Genomic DNA, 15,490 nt, shown 5'->3' on the forward strand with positions numbered 1-15,490 from the left:
CAGAGTAAACATAATAATGGTTATTTCTCTGTGTGCAGTTTGAAGTTACACAGAACATACTGAAAGATAAAAATCAGTTAACTTATAGCTAAGTTCAATTCCTGGACATGTATGGAACCAGGCAGCAGCTCCTCCCACAGGTATAGCACACCTTCCTCAGCCTCAAAGGCAGCTAGCATTAACAATTACAGCCCAGACTTTAGATCATCGCTTGGAGCTAGCCTGTTATATCTGCTGCTTTAGGAGCTGTTGTGTGAAGTGAACTGGATGTTTGATAAACTCAAACTCCTTCTTATTTCTGAAAGTACAACATGTGGTGTAGTTAGAGCAGGCATTCATCTTTGGAAAGGTTTGATGTAATTCCCTGTCTTTCATCTGATATCTAGCAGTTAAACTAAGCTAGGCGAATATCAGCCTTCAACCTTCAAAGTGCACTACTCCTATTCTCGTTATTTTTCCTCAAAACAGCCCGACCCGTCTCTCCCTCGGCGTCCTTGTAAAAACAGTGGATACAGCTGTGACACCGCACCAACGCAATCTCTCCTTCTTTCCGCACAGAACACTGATATCCTGAATACTGCGGCACTGACGGGTGAAATGGTGTCAGTCCCTGTGAAAACTCTGGCTGTGGAGGCCGATGGCTCCGTCACTGATGTCACCAACTACACCAGCTGCAGGTCTACAGAGGAGGATGCACTCAAGGTAAGCCATTACAACCACCAAGTCTAATCAACTTGGTTTGAAATACTGAGTTGAATCATTTCCGTATTCGTTGTGAATGTATTTGCTGCATGTTTGCACAATATGGACAGTGGATTGGGCAGCCCATGAGAAGCTTATTATTCATCTGTGGGGGGGGGGGTTGCTCACTTGGTGCCAGAGGGGCAAATGCCACCATGATACAATTGCTGGCCCACCTCTTAGTGATGCCCCTGGCCATAATAATTTATTTAACACATGTATCACTCTGTGTTGACTTGTGTCTTCATTGAGATGTCTTATGTCAGATGGCACTGATGATAACAATGATGATGATGATGCTTGCAGTTGGTTTTCCAGGTTTGGGTCAGTCCTGAATGAACTGAGTCTTTGCAAAGGTCAGTGTTGACATTAAACGTCATAGCAAATATGTTCAGTTCCTTTTGTTCACATGTCATGTCCTGAAAGATCCCACCAAACGCCTGAAGGAGTTTCCACACCCAGCAGCATGTTCGGAGGTCATAGCAGGCTTTTGTTCTTGCAGAGCAGTAAAACGCACAGCTCCAGCTGCACTTACTGCAGCTTTAATTCAGCTTCAGATGAATTAAAGAGCTGAGAAGCTGGCTGGAGCTTGAGGTTCAGCTCTGAGAGGTACTTGGTGATGTCTGCCATGAAGGCCAAATCACATAGACATTTCTTTCTGAGTTTCCACGTCAGGTTTTCCTTCATCTCTATGAATTATTCCAGACAGACTGACACTTTGGAACAGTTTTACTCTGTCTGGTGCCAGCAGCTCCATAGCAGCAACAAGGCACTCCGTCATAATTCTCCTTCTGAATGAAGTTTCAGCTTCTTAGATGTCAGAATGCGGTCTTTGGAAAGCTGCCTGTTGGGCATCCAAACTACACCGAAGAGCATTAACTTTGAGTGTTAGCTCATCCAGTCTAGCTTGTTTAGAGCAGTAATGACTCTTGAGATTGGCCTTTTTCATCACTGCGAGTGCGTCCTCACAAATTAACTTCGACACACTGGTTTGCCTTTTATTTCTCTCGGAAAGAGCAGCACTGCACATCTACTTATGTTTTCTTGACAGTCGCCATGATGCATCGACATGATATCAACCACGACGTGTGTATTGTGTTCAAAGACTACTGGGAAGAACATGTTAGTGTAATATTTTATGTTATTTTCTTTATCGCAGACAAAAAGGAATTTGTCTTCTTTTCATTTATGAATTGCATTGGCCCAGTGGCCGGAGATTCCCCACCCCTGGTGTACATCATAAGTGTAAGCCTGTACTTTCTTGGAGCATGTAGTACATTAATCATATAAAGTAAAATATAAACAGGCCTTTAATTTTATGCCATTCCTTTATTGTGGACATTTAGTTCATGATTTTTCAATAGAGTTCTCTTTACTGCATTAGTTCCACATAACATGTTCATCTTAAATAATGTAAAACTGGGCAGCTTGATCATTCAGTAGTCACTGTGTCTGAATAGTATGAACAGTATGCATAAATATTCTATTATCAGCTGAGCATGTTTTAAACAAATGGAAACACACACACATATAAATATATATATGCAGCCTTTGTTTCTCTCATATTTAATTCCTGTTTGAAATGAATATATCATTCAGGCCTAATTTGCATACAAAGCAAGTTTGCTGAATGTTAATGTTTGACAGTAATTAAACTGAGTGGAGACAATGAAAAACCAGATGGCGTGTAGCTCCAAAACATCCGCTGTCACTGTGCCATCATGCTCAACAGGTCCGCACAGGTCCAGCTCTAGCCTGTGTGTCTGTGTGAGTGTGTGTGTGTTTGTGCGAGTGTGTTTGTGTGAGTGTCAAAGCATCGTGGATAAGAGCAGCCTCTTCCATATGGCATTAAAGACTGAGCTCATGATCCCACCAGTCAGTCCATAAGCACAGTGATTTGACCTTTGTGTAATGGATCCATGTTACTGGGACACTAGGAGAGAGCAGAGGAAGGGAGACCGAGAAGAGAATACCAGAGAAGAATAAAAGGAACTGAATATTATATTCCATGAGACGACACTGCAGCGACTGGCTTTGTGAGTGTGAGGCAGTGTCTTTAAGTGTGTAAGCTCAAGAGAGTGTGCGAAAGAACTAAAGAGAGGGAGACTGTGTTTAGTAATGATTTTCTGTATCAGCAGAGGAACTTAATCCAGTTATTATTTTGTCTCTGAATGGTCTCTTGCACTTCCTGCGGTCACTGACCCCTCTTAGAGCAATGCCACCAAGCAGATGATATTAAAGCCTGAAACCACAAACTTTACATTTTATACTATAACTGCCACAAGGACGAATCTCTATTAGACAGTGCGTAACTCTTAAATTCAATTATATGCTAACGTAAGATGGCTGTGTGTGTGTGTGTGTGTGTGTGTGTGTGTGTGTGTGTGTGTGTGTGTGGGAAAAAACAGTTAAAGAATCATACTGTGGTTGCACATTTAAACCCTTTTAACCTAAATATTCTTTAAACTTAATGCTGTGAGCCTAAGCACATTCCCCGACATATAAGCACATCATGTCATTTTTATGGGGAACAAGCATGCAGTTATGTATTTACACATTGAGCAGACGCAGGGAAACATTTGTGTTCATCTGGAGTTGTTTTCTAGCCATCTGGTGAATACAGTTCAACATTCCTCTCCTTTGAACTCTGGTTTGGTCTCCACCAAGGAAATATATGGCTCTTTGTAGCTGCTAAATGCTCCACTGTGTTCACCTGCTAGTTTGTAGCTTTATCAGTTATTGTCTTGCTAGATTTATTGCTGCAATGAGCTGAAAGACACAAAAAAGTTCCTTCGAGAGATTTAACTACAAATCATGTATAATCATGTTTATTGAAGCCGCTTCATGCAGCCACTCCTGTTTTTCCTAATGCGTCACCACTGTATTGTGTGTTTGTTGTGTGCACAGGTCTATCTCAAATAAAGGATTAAATAAAGACATGACTAAGTCAAACGCAGATTGATTTGAAAAGTCTTTTTCTCATAACTTCTAATTGACACAGGCATGATGATGGCTATGATGATGTTTCACACGTCTGCTCATAGATTTTCATATTTAACAGAAATGAATTGAAAACAATAGATGGCTGGAATTTTAGATAAAACATTTACATTTCTAAGGTTTGAAAACAGGGAGCAGGGGAGCGAAGCGTACTTGATGGTCTGAAACATGCAGATCGATTGGTACTGGCATTTTCAACCCACAGTGAATGTAGAGAGAAGGCTGACCCTAACCCTAACCCTAACCCTAACCCTAACCCCAAAAAGTAAAGAAAGGCATGCTAAAACAATGCCCAAATTACAGAATAGACTATAGCTTTTAAAGGATTTAATCGGTTTGATCAACATGTCTCATTACTGACCATGATTGAACATGATTTAAGTCCTCATTTTGTCTATTTTCGAGTGTTAATCGACCCATTATGTCGTCACACTGGAGAGTTGCACAAGACATCAGAGATTTCGGTGTGGACCAGTCGGCATGATGGGAAAAAGTTCACAGACTGATCTCCTGCAACGTTTCCACGGGAGTTCAAGTTGACTAACCTTGGAAGTCATTCCTCTCTGCTTTCTCCTCACTTTTTCCGCCTCCCTCTTTTCACTTCCCTCTCTCCAGTGCCACACTCTATTCTCCAGTCTAGTGCCCTCCAATTACCTCTGTGGAGCCACTGGTTTGTTAAGATAAGTGAGGCGGCAGTGGAGATAGGCCTCCAATCTTAAATAAAACACACCAACTGCTGTGTCTCACCTCATTGCTCTCACTGGTGGGGACTTCAATGCTCCCACCTACAGTACAGCACTACAGGAACAGTCGCAAGGCTGAGCTGATTTATATTCTGTAACAGTTTCATGGAAACCGTGGCCGTGAATTTACATGACATAAACAGAAACACTGTGCGATTCCTTGGCCAGACTTTGGAAGTGTTGGGAAATGAATAAAATGTGTGTCTGTGTGGTTTTAGTTTATTTGTATTGCCGCTTCTGTTCCCACTCTCCTCTCTTTGTCAGTTCTTACTGAAACTTTCTTTTTCATTTTCCATGGGGCTTTACATGGAAACACCTCCACTAGTGCATGTCTGGAGGAAGACAGTTGAGTCTCAACTTTAGTCCTTCGTGATTCTCAAGTGATTCTGTACTTTTTAACATCGCTTTCTTCCCCAATATCAAGATATTTATGCAGTGTCAGACAGGCAGACAGAAAGGAAAGCCATCAGACTGTCTGCCAAATTTTTTGGACCAATCTTAAATCATGAGGCCCTCATTCATCTTTCCTCTTTGTCTGTACTGTCCAGGTGTCAGAGCGATGTGACTACGTGTATGTAAATGGTAAGGAGACAAGAGGGAGGAACAGGGTGACGGTCAACTTCACTTATGGTTTCCTGAGTGCCCAGCTGGAGATGAGTGTATGGATGCCTCGCCTGCCCTTACTCATCGATGTGGCCGACCCCGAGTTGAGCCAGATCAAAGGCTGGAGGGTCCCTGTTACTATGGGCAACAGGAGGTGAGGCCGGACCAGCTCTGTGTCAAACTGTCTCTTTGCTTTACAACCATCGGTACTAGACGTTAGCTTGATTCTGAGATGTCATGCCATGTGAAAAGATTCATTTCAAACTGTTTATTAGACATGGCTCGTTTCGTCATATGGAAATAAAACATCTTTGATATAACAATTTTGTTGCCACACCAACTGTGATGAGAGCTCATTAATTTAATGTTTGCAAAATTAACTTCTCTGAGCTGACAGGTGGTGAAGCTATAGCTGGCCAACGAGCATTAGCGCTAGCCTAGTCCATTTCCTAGTCTTTGTGATAATCTGTCTGTTTGTGTGCTTGTCTGCACCAATAAGAGGACCTTTCATTGTTTGATCAATTCAAAGTTCATCAGGCAAATGAAGAATCGTTTCAATTGAACCTTTTTGGAATTTTTTGAAGCAATTTCTAGGCAAAAGGTTAAAGTGCACATCAATTGACTTGACTCCACACCTCAGGTTAAAAGGGCTTCATGTAAGAACTTGCAGTAAGATTTGAATAGAAATAGAAATATTTGTTGTATGCAGTGTTTTGCGTCAAATTAAATGTTTTCAAGTGGTGTTGTCATATCTCAGCAGCCAATAATTGTGTTATGAAGCTAACCCTGTAGAGATATTTAAAAGAAGGTAGCATGAGCTCTGCAACACATGAACACCGAGTTAGCACTGCCAGAAATGTCTATAGTGGTATTGAATTGGATTACAGCATATTGAGATGTTTCTAATATCTGTCTTCATACTATATATGTAGCCATAAAGACCTCACATCTGTGTTGGGGCATTTGTGGGTAGGGCACTGTAAAGGCAACGCATTTGCCCTGGAGATAAAGGTTAGCGGAATTTCACTCAATACTCTAGTAAAGTCATTATTTTTCACTCAATACAAATGATGGTGCCCAACTGATGGTCTGTTAGTTGTCTCCAGGGTAAAAAAGTCTTTGGGGCTTTCATTTTCCAAAGCATTCAATACCTGGCTCCCGACACAAACGGATACGAGGTCAGAAATGTGAAATGTCTGTGGCGATTGTAATGGCCAGTGTCAGCTCTGGCTGAATTTTCTGCGCCATTCCTGGGTAACTGCACGCTGCTGTGTTGTACGTGTGTATACTGTATGTGAAAGAGCGGCAAAAGGAATTTTTGTTGAATTGGTAGTGAGAGAATAGATTGGTATTAGACTTTTGGATTCATAAAAAAACCTTCTATACAGCTTTCTTTGTATTTGAGCCTGTGTGTGTGTGGTTGGAACAGATTAGGTTTCGCAGTAAAGTTTTCACTGTTATTTTATCACAGTTTTAAAAAAGTTTGAAATAAAAACTTTTAAATAGTTAGTGCTAAGAGAGTTTAATTAACACTAATTATAACATTGTATTCATTGATGTTATCAACAAACTGGCAACCTTGTAGAAGGCATGATGGTTCATGGGTTATCAAAGAGCTAGCAGATACACTGAGTAACCATGGCAAAGAGACCCAGCTGAAAAACTTCAATGATTAGTGCCTTTATAAATTAGTGAGTGAGATTTTGAAACAGTAAAAAAACACAGTTAGAAAGGTTACTGATGCTGTGAATGCGTCAAATCAAAGACAAATATAAGACAAATGTATCAATGCACAACCCAATTTCAAAAAAAGTTGAGATGCTTTGTAAAAAATTTTGGAAATATATGTTTCTTCCGAAGTTGATGGCAGCAACATGTTTCAAACAAGTTGGGACAGGAGCAACAAAAGACTGGGAAAGTCATGGAATGCTCCAAAAACACCTGTTTGGAACATTCCACAGGTAAACAGGTTCATTGGTAACAGGCGATAGTATCATGATTGGGTATGAAACGGGCGTCCTTGAACGGCTCACAATCAAGGAGCGAGGAGCGAGGTTGTCTTTGTAAACACATGCCTGCATAAAGGACATTACTACATGGGCTCAGGAACACTTCATGAAAGGGCTGAAATGAGTACAGTTTATTCTCTGCAGGTGGAAGGCCGCTACAGTATTAATAATCATGAGTCTGCTGACAGAAGGATTGAGGAAAGAGTTTGTTGTCTGATGTTGAGTCACGCTCGTTTAATTCAAGCAGCATCTCCATTGCATGTTAAGCTCTGACCTCAGGCTATATAATAATGATGTTTATTTGGACTGTAGCTCTTAACTGTAGCTTTCCGCCTGTGGTGTGAAAGCACATCCACCAACCCCGCAGCACACCTGTGGTGCAGTGTGTGGCAGACCACCTGTGCCTGTAATAATTATATGATCATTGTTGAGGGGTTTGAGGGTAGTTCACAGCTTAACCTCGTTCACCCACACAATAAACCAGTTAGCAGCACGATCCTGCTTAAATGAGCTTCAATTCATTTAGAAGGAAAGGTCACTCTGTGAATGTTTTATGCCTCTACAGCATCAACAATCATGCTGCTGGTCTCCAGTATTGTTCTTGAGTTCACTGTCTCTCTGCTGGCCAGCAGAAACGACATTTATGACTTCACACCACAGATTAATAGCATGATTTTGCAGTGTATTTGTTTACAATTTGAGTAAGGAGAGATCCACGCTATAATATGTGTATCTTAGTGAATGGGTCGCATTTTGCTCAATAATTCGACCATTTGCTTCTTAAAATTCACAGCACACAGAATTTATACTTCAGTGGAGAATTCATATCTGTTAATAATTGTGTTGTACAATGCATTCAATAACACGTTGTTTACTATCTTTGTACTAAAAAGAAAAGCTTGATGTTTTGAGAAAATGCGCTCATTTGCTTTCTTGAAGATCAGTGCCAGTTTCATGCCTATACGCTAAACATGAGGCTGCATTTAGGAGCTGGTTAACTCACCTTATCTTAACATAAAGACTGGATGGCGGGGGTTAAAAAATGGAGAAAAAAAAACAAAAAACGAGGGTTTGTGCTGGACTATTTCTTGCCTGGCCAAGAAATAATTAAGCAAATAATCCCTCATAAAATCATGACTTGTTTATACATTCCGGTTTTTGTATGGCTGAACAAAGAATATGATGTGTTGATTAGTGAGCTTCAGAGGTGCTTGTAGGCAAATTTTATTACTTTTGTACAGAGCCAGTCTTTATGCTAACTGCATCCAATCAATCTTGTCACGACCCTGCAGAAAAACAAAAAAGACTGCTTGTTATGAACTCTTATCAAATGACATATTGTACCTGAATACCTTTGTGTTTCAGGTCGACATGGGACAGCGAGGAAGAGGAGGAGATGAGGAAGGGCAGGGGCTGCATGCTGCAGTACCAGCACTCGAAGCTCAGGGTGCTGACACACTTCATAGCGCAGGCTGATGCTGAGGTGCTGCCTGACCTGCTAACTGGGCCAGAACCTGTTGAGTACTTCCTGGGTCCTGACTGGCAGGTAAAAACATTTAACAGGCCTAACCAAAGCTGAAATGCCAGCACTTAATAGCATGACTGGGGTTATGCAGTCTCAGCTAGATTAGTTAGAGGTGTCTTGTTCTAAAAGTTACAGCAGCGGGTCAGACACTGAATTAGCAGAATTATAATCTTATAATTCTTGAATTATCCATTATTGCGGTATACAATTAAAGGTAAGGTGTTTCTCTCTTTTGATTGACAGGTAGATGTGACCAATCTTGTACGCTACTCTCTAAAAGTGGCAGATCCAGATGTAGCCAGGGTGCAGGATGGGGTGGTGCTGCAGGGACGAGCTGTGGGCACCACTACTGTACAGGTGAGCCATGATGTGTATGCGTGTGTGTGTGGTTTTAGCAGTTGTCGTGCATGTCATAATCATGTACAATATGTCCATCTGCACTTTAAATGAGGATTTACTGGTTGCAGGTGCTGTCGCCTCTGACGTCGTCGGTCCTCGCTGAGAGGAGCATCCGGGTGGTGGATGATAAAGTGAGTGTGACAGAGCTGGGGGTGCAGTTGGTTTCTGGGCTCTCTCTGTCTCTGCAGCTCAGCTCAGGGAGCAGCAGGGCCATCATCGCCACTGCAACCACACGGGAGATAATCACGCAGCTCAAACAGGTAAGTAACTGGAAAATTGTAACACACAAAGCATGAAAGTGTGGGGCACGGCTCAGCTGTTCGTGATGGTGCTTGTCTCTTTTTATGCCTGTTACTTTTACAGTTACTCATTTTAAGCCTTGCCGCATAACCTATGAAGGACCCTTCAACAGTTTGTAAAAATCATTTTGTGACAAGATATAAACAAAAGCAGCGAGTAATGTATGTAATGATTCAATGTAAGATTAGTTTGCTTAATGCGGGATTGTTTATGATTGGAAATCATGGATGATTTTCTCTCTTATTCCAATTTTGAAACAGTGAAAATAGATGTATAGATTTTGCAGAAACAGTTTTTTTTTGTACAGGATTAGTAGATTTTAAGAAGAAGTAAGCATGGAAAGATAACATCAAAACATGCCATCAAATTTATTTGAAGATTGAAAAGTCCAAATTTTCCACCAGTGGAAGGTAAACAATACCTGCGTCTCACTTGCTCTCTCCCTTTGTAACTTGCATCTTTGGACACTCTGATCCATCTGCCAGCGTCAGCCCCATAGACAGGGTTTCATCAGAGAGCTTACCTACAAGCACAAACACGAGTCCTGAATTTAGATTGGTATAGGCTGCAGCCCGCAGTGTTTTTTTTTTTGTCTATTTATTCTGTATAATTTTCTATTGGCTCTTTAACAAGCAAGCTCTTTCTATCCTGTCATGATCTGCTACCACTGCAGCAATGATTTGACTTTGTGTGCAGAGTCTGAAACCAAAATTTCTTTTCATTTTTTTTTTTAAATGTGGCCACTCCGGCTTTCATCAGTGACTTCCACTGACAAGGTTCCTCCTTTTATTATACCCCAGCCTGAAAACACTCACAGATGCATCTACAATAAAGCATAAATAACATCACCAACCTCACTGACCTGCATTTTAAGACCAACATGCTTTTTGCGCTGCTAGCAGATTAGAAAAAATCCCTTGTGTTGCTGCTCTTTGATTTTCCCATGTGCAAATCAAACACTGTAAATGAGACTTAAGTATTGATCTCAGTGTTTAGAGTTAGGATTTGGCACAGGATCATAGTCGGGCTGATGCCAAAGGAGTTGCAATGCAGGTGCAGTTAACCCTGTTTAACAGAGAAATTGATTTGATTGATTTAAATTTTGATTTATTTTGATATGATACAAAATATATTAGGCTGCATACTTGTACAGTGCATTGTTAGGATCATTGTGACCAGCAGGGACACAATCTGCTTGTATCATACAGTATTTAGGCACCAGTACTTATGCTACAACCACGTCAAGCGTTTGGCAAGACACGTCGTGATGAACTCACTGATTCAATAAAGCGAAAAAGACACAGGAGAACAGACACTGGATAACAAACACTAGATAATAACCCTCATAACACCAGTGAACTGCCAACAACATCACTTAGCAACTGAAACAACCTGATGACGAGTCTTCAGGAGTCCACAGTCTTTATACTGGGCTTGATTGTGATGAGTCCCAGCTGAGTAGGAGCCAGCTCCCAGCCACCTGGATGACCACGCCCAGCCTCTGTCAAAAAAGGAAACACAGGAAACACCCCCCCACATTTTCCAAACTACCACAACTAGTTTACTTTCTCAGTCTCTCATTTCTCGGATCTCTTGTTTGTTCTTTTGCACTTTTTAATTGTAAGTCTTTTACCTTTGCTGTATTTTTATTCCTCTGGAAAGCACTTTGAATGGCCCCAGTGTATGAAATGTGCATACAAATGAAGTTGCCTTGGCTTGCATTGTGTTTGGTACCCCATATATATTCTTTTGAAAATCTAAAGATCTGTTGGGGGATTCTGGCATTAATTAATACATCAAACATCCAAATGTGCAAGCAGTGCAGGGTCAGTCTCTTGCACCAATACACCTTTCGACTGCCTAAAACCCAAAAAGCAGAGAGAAAAATCTCTTTTGTTTGGTGATCACAACACCATTCCACATTCATTTAAGTTTTCTCTGGTGAGGCTGAATTGCTTCTGAACAGGGAGCAGAAACAGTGTATGCACCACAAACATCATTCAAAACAACTTTATTGTAAACCCTTTGTGAAGGGGGCTTCAAATTACACATTAAACCTACTATGATACCATAGTGTGTTATTAATGTATCCTAAATGTTCATTTTCCAACAAAGATATAATTGGCTTCTACAGAATGGGCTTGAATTATAAGAATCGCCACAACAGCGCAGATTTATGCGACAATGACCCTTAAGGGTGTAATAACATTCTCTCTTGTCCTCTCTGAATGTGAACTCATTGTGTTCACAGCCCCGACCATCATCTGCGGTTAGCATGCTGTGTGAGAGAGCGGAAGAGGCAGACAGGGTGCACAGATGATCATTTTAAAAGCTCACTCACACATTTAGCCATGGCAGCCTGCCCATTTTAAACCAGCTCCCTAACACAGGCACTGGGGCAGCAATTAGGCGGCCCATAGCTGTTGGAACGACCGCTCACTTTACCTACAGTACACTGTCACTGTGGCTGGTCTGCCCCTGTCAATAACAAACTATTAGAACCATGCCAGCGCAGATGACCAGCCAATTGTGTCTGTGATGGCAAGCTGTTAATGTTCTGCTCAGGGCGATACATAATGTATTCAAACCCAAAATATAGGTTAGCTCTGTGGCGACCCAGTGGCTCACATTAGCAACAGGAAATAGGTCATTGTGTATTAATGTGATTGGATTGGCTAATTCTGTTCTTAACGTGACCTTTGTCGCTGTATTTTTTGTTCTTATTTAAAGGACTTCTATTATACTCTCTTTATCCACTTTGGTTAAATTATATTTCATTCTGTGACTTCATAGGACTATAATCCCTGGTACAACAGCACCCTACTGAGTGTAATCATAGAGAGTTTAGCCGAGGCAATTTAGTGCTATTAACAATCATGCGAATGTAGCCCTCGCTGATGGCAGGAGGGGAATATTGATTTGCTGCTCCTGCTCTGACCTGCTATTCCACTGCTCTATGAACTCTGTTTTGCTCAGTTATCACAGGCTGTTCTTTCTTTCTTTCTTTCTTTCTTTCTTTCTTTCTTTCTTTCTTTCTTTCTTTCTTTCTTTCTTTCTTTCTTTCTTTCTTTCTTTCTTTCTTTCAGGAAGCCGTGGTCAGCTGCTGGGTTCAGTTCAGCGATGGTGCTGTCGTTCCGTTGGAGCTGTTTGACCGCAGTATCTACTCTCTGACAGTCTCTACCCCAGATGAGGGGGTAGCCACAGTACGCCGCACCCCGCAGTCCACATTTGTAGTAGCACAAGGAGAAGGTGAAGGGCGGGGGGCACTAGTGAGAGTGGAGCTGAGGATCTGTGAGGAATGCCAGAAGTCCAAGAGGAAGAGCAAGTTGGCAATGGGCACGGGGCTCCTCAGGATCAACTTCCAGAGTAGCAGCAGAGTCGAAGCAGGGGGCGGTGGGGTTGGCATCGATGGAAATAAAGATTTTGATTTTGGTGCATCAGAAGTGGTAGGTGTGCTTAAAACGACAGTGACATCACAGCGTGCTGTCACAGATATGAATAAATGGCTGTTCAGAAGCACAGTACCTGACCAGCAAGGGCCCACCTTGGCAGAAACTACCACCTCAACCACACTTTCAACAAGATATCTGCAGCCACATGTTGTGTGGATCGGGACAACAGCCAGAGCTACGAGAGCTACCACGTATGCTGTCATGTCCTCAACTGCCACCACAGCTATCAGCAGGCTGGGCCTGAATACACGACTGAGCACTGTCAGACCTAAAGATACAGCAGTGGGTTTAGTTGGTAAAGGAGAAGGGCAGAGGAGAAGCTATGGCAACATGCTCGACAACCTGAATGCCCCCTCTAACAAAGATGTCCCTAAAGCAGAAGTAACACCTAAGAGGGAGTCTCCTAAATCTAAAACTCCCAAAGTAATTGAGAGCGACCTCATTAGGACATTCAGAGCCATGTCAGACTTGGAAATCGGGATGTATGCCTTGGTGGGGGTCTCCTGTGTTGCTATCTTGGCTTTTTTGCTCAACTGCGCTTCATATAACCTCTGTTTCCGGAATCACAAGACCCCCATACAGGCAGGCCTGGCCCCCAGCGGGGACCTGAAGGATCACAAGCATGACTGGGTGTGGCTGGGAGGCCACAATCAGAGCGCTCCCACACCAGGTGCCCCAGCCCAAGTGTCCACGCTGAAACGGGAGGTTCATCGCCCTCTGGATTCCCGTCACTCCATGGACTCCATTGGCCATCGCAGCCTGGAGAGCACCCTGCCCACTGTTAGCGCCCCCGCTGTCCCCGAAAGAACTGCCACCCTGGGCCGCAGCAGGGCCAGCTCCCAGCAGCAGCAGTTTCAGGGAAAGGCCATCGACCCCATGGCGAACCGTTCAGCCACGTTGCTGGCCAGGCCACATCGCAGCGAGCCCCTTCATTCCCCCACCAGTAAGCGAAACCAGGTCCAGTTCACCACTTTCACCACGTTGGACATCAAGCACCTGGCTGCCCTGAAGAAGAATGGTGTTGACTTAAACTGGGCCAGCCAGCAGACGCAGCAACACCAGGCCCCCGCCGAGCCCCGCATACCTCTGCCTGACATGCCGTGGCCTGTAGTCAAAACTCTAGGAGAGCCCCAGTGAGTTTGTTGGGGTGTGTCTAGGTGTGTGTGTGTTTAAGTTTGAGTGAGTCAGGGAGACAGAGAGAGAGAGAGAGAGAGAGAGAGAGAGAGAGAGAGAGAGAGAGAGAGAGAGAGAGAGAGAGAGCATACACAGCCTGTTCGGATGGAGAATGTCTAAAAGAAAAGAAGTTGGTTTTTTATAAAGGATAAATCACTTTAGGGGATGTATTTATTGAGGTTAGATAAAGGACATTTTATATTAAAAAAGTATGTGCTCAGTGAAAGCCTGTAAATACATTATTTAACAGTATGAAGAGCAAAATAGGAGATACTGTGTGAACTTTTTTAGGATTCAAGGTGATTAGCATGATTTCACCCTCGAAATGCAAGATTCTTGTATTTGAAAAAGATGTGCTCTCCAGATCTGTCATTGTAAATATGCATATATCTATACTATTACTTATTTCTACATTTCTAACTCAAAACAAATGATTTTTCATCTCCCTTTTCTTTTGTACAGCTCTGTAGCCCCTGTAGGAACGGCTCCAGATATTGCTAGTTGTCAGGGTAAATGCAGTACGGGAGGGATTATTTCTAGTAAGTAATTCTATTCTTTTCCAGCCTTTTGTACTTTTTTTTTTCTAGGATTCCTCCAGTGAATACCTGAAGAGTCTGTGCAATTTGTCAGAGAATATGCAACATTTATCAAGTTATTTTGAGCAATCTGTCACTGTAGTCTTCACCAGATATTTATTCAAATCAAATGCATGCTATGCAAATATAGTCTGTGCAGAGTTTGAAGTGGACATTGTTTCTGAATTTTTTAACAAAGTTACCTTGGGCTTCAGGCTCCTCCTGGGGGCCTGGTTCTGCAATTTGTAAAAACGTCTTATCTCGGTCTCATGCCACAGAGCAATACATATTCAGCTCCAAGATTTTTCATGTGTGAATGAAAAATGATGATGCCTTTTATATGTAACATCCTCTTATTTTTAAACCAAAATGTGATGTGTATTTCCTATGAGATCCTATCAATAAAGAACAAATGGATACATTTGTAATTGTTGAAATTCAATTGAGTTCAATCATTGTTTTTTAAAGCCGCTGAAATACTAAGAAGTATCATTCAAAGGAAGGCATGCTGAATGGTTCGGATTATAGGCTAAAGCTCTGCTGTGATTCAGTGGGATTTAATTACAGTATGTTTAATCACTATTAAATGTGATTTAAGGCTGATGTCATTCAGCAAAATGTTATACTGACAGCAAGGTATTTGATGTGACTCCCAATATTGGTATTCTGCGCTGCTGCACCAAGACAGTGACACAGTGAGTAAGAAAGCAATGGGAAAACATAAAGTGATTACCATTTGCATATTGTGACAGCATCCCCAAAGAATTACAGGTATTTTATCATTGCTGGAAGCTTGCATATGATAACTCATGCCTCATTTGTCTCTTTTTCTCTGTCCTCCTCCCTGTGTCTCTAAGGTGACCACAGCCGCACTTCTCAAAATCACATTGTAGGAGCTGTGATGTATAAACAGCGTCCCCAGCTTAAAGAAGCTGAGATAATCTGATGCCCTGCACCTCAGGAATTGGCA

General features: G+C 42.1%; 1 protein-coding gene across 1 annotated transcript in view; it reads left to right on the forward strand.

Moving 5' to 3' along the window:
* The window catches only part of LOC139348585 (transmembrane protein 132D-like), a 31,629-nt gene extending 16,699 nt beyond the window's left edge, over nucleotides 1-14,930 (forward strand). The window contains exons 5-10 of the mRNA XM_070988829.1: nucleotides 559-702; nucleotides 5,033-5,241; nucleotides 8,462-8,642; nucleotides 8,865-8,978; nucleotides 9,089-9,280; nucleotides 12,407-14,930. Of these exons, the coding sequence (XP_070844930.1) occupies nucleotides 559-702; nucleotides 5,033-5,241; nucleotides 8,462-8,642; nucleotides 8,865-8,978; nucleotides 9,089-9,280; nucleotides 12,407-13,909 (2,343 nt within the window). The 3' untranslated portion in view covers nucleotides 13,910-14,930. The remainder of the gene's footprint in view (nucleotides 1-558; nucleotides 703-5,032; nucleotides 5,242-8,461; nucleotides 8,643-8,864; nucleotides 8,979-9,088; nucleotides 9,281-12,406) is intronic.
* Nucleotides 14,931-15,490: the final 560 nt, after the last annotated feature.

This window comes from Chaetodon trifascialis, chromosome 20, assembly GCF_039877785.1.
Source record: "Chaetodon trifascialis isolate fChaTrf1 chromosome 20, fChaTrf1.hap1, whole genome shotgun sequence".
NCBI lineage: Eukaryota > Metazoa > Chordata > Actinopteri > Chaetodontiformes > Chaetodontidae > Chaetodon > Chaetodon trifascialis.